At 34.4% G+C, this 5,856-nt stretch overlaps 1 protein-coding gene across 1 annotated transcript; it reads right to left on the bottom strand.

Annotated features, from left to right (window-relative positions):
• Positions 1-1,261: 1,261 nt before the first annotated feature.
• On the bottom strand, positions 1,262-3,334 carry LOC105137158 (F-box protein At5g03970-like). The gene is made up of 2 exons (XM_011042786.1): positions 2,236-3,334; positions 1,262-1,410 (listed from the first exon to the last, which is right to left on the bottom strand). The coding sequence occupies exons 1-2, from the start codon at positions 3,332-3,334 to the stop codon at positions 1,262-1,264; spliced, it is 1,248 nt and encodes a 415-aa protein (XP_011041088.1).
• Between the last annotated feature and the right edge of the window lie 2,522 nt (positions 3,335-5,856).

Genomic DNA, 5,856 nt, shown 5'->3' with positions numbered 1-5,856 from the left:
AGTCCCAGTCCCAGTCCATTTACATAACAACACAGAAACATGAACCATATGCTTTGAAGGTGTAGTGTGTTGCTAACAATATCAGTAAAATTTAATTCTCTTCACTTTAGATCTTTTAGAGAAACTCTAAGAATATCAATACGTCCCTAATGTTCAAAAGATAATACAAAATAATTGAGCAACGAACTAGAAAATAGTGTCCTAAACTACCAGATCTTTTGGCATCATGTGAGAAAAACTTCCAACCTCCGACCATGCCATATCTCTCCCTCTCCCCTTACAAATTGGGTAGGAAGAGGATGGAATCATTGAGATCATTCTAACCCATGTTTTCAAATTCTGTTGGCTATCTGTTTAATTTGTTTGAATGGTGTGTCCTTACAGAACATCTCTTCATACAGTAGTACCTAACAAAGCTATGTCCTTTAAGACAAATCCGTGTGCTAACTTGAGGTTCTCTCCTCTGGAAAATCGGCATGTGAAATCAATATCTAATATTTGGTGTCTTGGGCAGATAACAGACCGCACGTGAGTTTCTTATGAAAACTAAAAACTATGCCAACTTGTTTCGAAGAACACTTGATTGAAGAAAAATGTGTGTTGATAGCTAATAATCAGAATTCAGAAGAATAAGAACTCCTAGCCTTGGATGATTGGCAGAAAAAAATATTTTAAAGGTTTACCAAATCCTGCAAACGATCAAGAACCACCATTAGCAGATACTTGAAAGTTGAAAGGAAACTAGAACTCCATTTGAAAGAGAGTGCTACAGTATTTGCTGCACCTACCCGAGTCCTTAAATTTAGCGCATGATTTTTGACCCTATGAGCTTAGCTCCATTCTGATATATTTTTATACACTTTCATGATTAGTACACAGTCATGGCACTGATATTATTCTCAAGTAGATACTTCATCAGGATTTGGAGCACACTTGTCTCTCTGGCCTAGAAGAGTGAAGTGATTTTTAAAAATATCCAAGAGAACCATCAACCATGACAGACACAAATTGCAATTTTTTTTACATATTTCATGTCAGAACTTTCCAACCAGATCTATCCCATTTTTCTTATTATTATCTCTAAGAACATGATCAAACTAGCTATAACGTTTGCAATACAAAAGGTGCGTAAAAAAAAGATGGGCAAAATATGCCAATCTGTCAATTTCAACACTGTTAGACAAGTATAAAAACCACACATCCAGTTCCATATTTTCCCATCCCATCTCCCTCTTTATATCCCTCTCTCTTTCTCATAGGATCATGGTACCGAAGATGGTAAAGGGGCAAGTTTCTCAAACATTGTCTCTGCAAGTACCTCAATATCGGTATGAACTGGTTTCTGAAACATGCAACTTGTAACCATTTTCAAAGTCGGAAAAGCTGGTCTCTTTTGCCTAAGGATGAGTACTTCATACCAAAAGATGTTCCAAAAGGTCATCTAGCAGTTTATGTAGGTGAAGACTGCAAAAGATATGTGATCAAGGTTGCTTTACTGCAGCATCCTCTCTTCAAGGCATTGCTTGATCGCACCGAGGAGGTTTTTGGATTCACCACAGGGCCGAAACTTTGCATTCCATGCTATGAGAACATGTTCAATAGCATTCTACAGTGTAAACTCTCAACAGGATCATAAGTTTTTGTTATGTCTCTGAGATGCACTGTTTTTTATCTAGTTTAGCAATTTTGGTTGAGAGAAGAAAGAGCAAGAGAAGGGAAGCTTAATTGTACATTATTGAGCAGAAACTGTAATTGAAACTGTGTAATTCTGTTGTTCGTTAATATGTAATTTTCATGGCTTCAGCGCAACATACAAGGCAGGCTTGATATCAGTAAATTCCTGCAAACAAATTTAGCTTAGCAAGTCTAACTGTTTTAGAGTCAGAGCTAGCACACTAATTTTCTTTGCCAAGTACTTCAATCTTTGTAGAAATTTGTTGATCCTCTTATTTCAAGAGTAGAAATCATCGAGCATAAACAAATGCAAGGAATTAACCAGGTACTTAAACAAGATTGAATAGAAAAACAATACTAATCCACTGCCAATATTAATCTTCGACCAAACTAATATGACTATCTAGAAATCTAAAACGTAACAGAAAAAACTGAAGGCTAACAGCAGAATGAGAAACGATTTTGAAGTGGTTAAAGCAAAGAATTGTCTGAAACCTAATTGACCAATACTATATTTTGTAGGAGACTTCCTTCTCCTTGATTTACTTCTTCCTCGTTTACCCTGCGGATGTTTCAATGCAAATCCACCCGTCAAATCACTCGGCTCAAAATCCGATTGAAATCGGAAACATCCACGATTTACGTTGTTCTCTAAAGACAGCCTATCAATACTTCCATTCTTGAAGTTGAGGAACGTCACGCGATGATTATATTCTTTCATTAGCACAATATCAGCATTGTAGAAGGCAGCGGGCCTGGTGTCGGGTTCCTTTCTTCTTAAAGCTTCAATGTTTATTTTGTACCTCTTGTTCCATTCTGCTTTCCCATAATTCTCCATGACCCATAATTCCATGGAACTCTCATCTTTACCAATGCAGGTTACGGCAAGTTTTCCCATATATTCGACGAGTTCAATGTCCTTGCCCTTGCTATCCTCAGAAACTGATAGAGGTAGTGAAAATATGCTGTAGCTTTCTTTGCTTACATGAAAAGCAAATATGTTGTTTTCTGCCCATGTAAGCCAGTGAAGGGAGCCGGATACAGATACAGCAGGCTCGCGAGAAAGTGATTCGTGATTTTGCAACTTTACTTCATCCAATTGCTTCCACTTCCAAGTCTTTGAATCAAACAACTCACATCTAACCCAATAATATTGAAAGAATTCTTTATCATGACACCGAGCTTTGGGTTGTGAGAACCTGACTATCTTATAATGCAAAGGGTTCGATCTTATCACAATCATGCCAGTAGCTAAAGAATGGTATCGGGTCTTCGGATTCGGGATTCTTCGCCATTGTTTGGTGGTAGGCTTGCACACATAATATCGTGGATGATGTGTTCGACAAAGCAAAATACCTTGGTTTGTTGATCCCTGAATCTCCACTCTGTCAGGTAAGAAATTGAGGGACAGTTTAGGATAGGACCTCGAAGTAGTAGCGTCAATGGACACAAAGGAGGAATAAAATCTGTTGCTCATCATGCTTTGCATGAAATAACCGGATACAGTGTTTGTTCTTTCGCTATGAAGATTGGTGAAAATAGAGTCATAGGTGATCCTGTTGCATTCCTTGGAAAGAACTCTGCATCTTCCTACGGTTTCCATGGATGAACGAGTTAGAATCTCATAGATGATATCTGAGCTAAGATCATGAGACTCCATGGCAAAGAAGAAAGCGGTTGGGGGCTCTTGTTTCCAAGGGGAAAAAAATTGGTTTTGTAGTTGTAGGGGAAAGAGCAAGCAGGGCTAAAATAGGAGAAAGCGAAGCTGCGTCAAAGAAGAACAGTATGTTTATGCGCCCATGTCAGTTTCCAAGTAGGATCAGGACAGTTCCTCCTCAAGTTAAAAAGAAACTTGGGAGGAAAGGAATTAATTTAGATCCCAAAACATTAATGAAAAAAAAAAAAAAAACCACGTAGGGGTCTCCGTCTCCATCAAGGAAGAAGAAAGTTACACCCAATGAGAGTCTTGGCACCATCTTGATCATTTTGAAGAAGTTGAAGTTCACAATTAATTCCATCGCAACCATAGATTCTATTATCGTAGGGTTTTGCATTACTTATTTAACCCAATATGGCCATGGATACCACAATTTGATGTGATCAATTTCATCCGAGACTTGGGCCGATTGGCTTCCTGCATGTATAAATCTTTAAAATACTTTGATAATACAAGATTCCTACTTAAGCTGTGTTAAAGTTTGTTGGATAATACGTGGATACAAAACAAATGCTGCTGCTGCTGCTAGTATTGTAAAGATTCTGTAAAATTCACATCCCAACTTTACGGACAGTGAGATTGCTTCGAGTTTTGTCTTTTCTTCAAAGTTTTCTTGCGGGCCTCAGCTATCAACAGTTTGCTATTTAACACTGGACTCAAAAAAGATTGAAATTAAAAATATAATACACAGTGTTGGAGTTTTTGTTGTTATTATCATTAATAATGGTATGACAGTTTAAATTTAAGAATTCTCCATTTGACTTATTGCTTAATTCATATTTTAAATTAAATTATTATAACTATATATAATAATATTTAACTATTATATCAGGTTCATTCTAGTTGATTTTTAAAATTTATAACTTGAATTATGAATTCCACTTAGTTGAATTTATTTTTTTATTTTATTGGATGATAAAAAATATAAAAACAAATCTACAACTTAGTTGAATTTATTTTTTTATTTTATTGAATGATAAAAAAAAATATAAAAACAAATCTACAGTATCAAATAATAAAATTCAATAAAAATAATAAAATCAAAAGATAAAAAAAGTAAAAAATCAAAATCAAATGTCCAATTAAAAAAATTCATGGGCAAGTCATTAAACTTGGTGTTTTAAAACCAAAAATTCATGCAAGTGTTCTGGCACAATTTTTTTTCCTTGGTTTTATTTGTTAAGGATAATTTTGGCTGGTTTCACACACTACTAGTTTAGTAGTTTTGGCTGGAGCTGGCTCATTCTTGGAAGATTCCGTTTATTATTATAATAATAGGTTTTTTCTAATATTTCTCACTTTTGCAATATATTGAGATCATGTTTTAAAAAATATTTTTTTTTAATATCAGAAGAATCGATATAAGAATAAAAATAAATTAATTTATATATATATATATATATAAAAACAAAAAAACAATTTCAAAACGTTATTATACATAGAGAGCACGCTCTTAAGTTGTTTTTTAATGATGGGCCTTCTTTCTTGAAGCCCATCCCATGATCCTACAAGACAACAATGCGTGTGGGCACAGGGGAGGCTTGCATGCCTGTACCAGTATTTTTTTTCCTTCTATACGGGGCTTTCTTTTTTCGACAACGCGTAAAATATTAGTGTCATTATCATGCTATCTCGACTTTGAACCGCGTGCTAGCCACTCGAGATACAATTTGAATTCTTTAATCAAATAATTAAAAATATATATATTAATCTTCTTAATTATTGGAATAAACAATTAAACTGGTCCGGTTTTGGTTAATGATAACAGTGAGTAATTTTGTAATGTTCCTCCAGCTCCTGGCACTGCAAGTAATCAGTGTCCCCGGAGCACCACAAATATGAGGGGTATAGTATAGTTTTAATGTTGGAGATTCTGAATTGCCTTTCTAAAAATTACCAAGTTCAAACCTTATAAAAACATATATGATAGTTAATTTCAAGATATATAAGATTAGTTAAGTTATTTTTTGGATATCCATATTAATAATAAAAAAATTAATATTTAGTAATTTTAATAATTTTAAGAAAAGTAACTTAACTAATCAAATTTTAAATTTGTTGTCTGAAAGTTATTAATTCTTGTGAATTTTAAAATTATTATGAATTTATATAATTTTTAATTTTAAAATTTATAAAATTAATTAAAAAAATATAAATTAAACTGAATATTCACATCAATTAAAAAAAAATCAGTGCCCAGCAGCGGATAGAGATATGCACTAGCAAAATTCGTTCGTTGAAAAGGAAATTTTGCCATCTTGGTTTTATAGTTTTCAGGCCTCGCTGGAGATCTTGCCAGAAAAAAGCCCGGGTCGTTAGATTTGGGCCGAATGGCTTCCTGCATGTATAAATCTTTTAAAATGCTTTGATAATTCAAGATAGATTCCTACTTTAGCTGTATAAAGATTTGTTGGAAACAAAACAAATGTTACTACTGGCGCTAGTATTGTCCCCAGCTCCACGGA

Source organism: Populus euphratica, unplaced genomic scaffold (assembly GCF_000495115.2).
Source record: "Populus euphratica unplaced genomic scaffold, PopEup_1.0 scaffold63.1, whole genome shotgun sequence".
NCBI lineage: Eukaryota > Viridiplantae > Streptophyta > Magnoliopsida > Malpighiales > Salicaceae > Populus > Populus euphratica.
The sequence above is the reverse complement of the archived record's forward strand: the minus strand, read 5'-3'. Positions and strand labels throughout refer to the sequence as shown.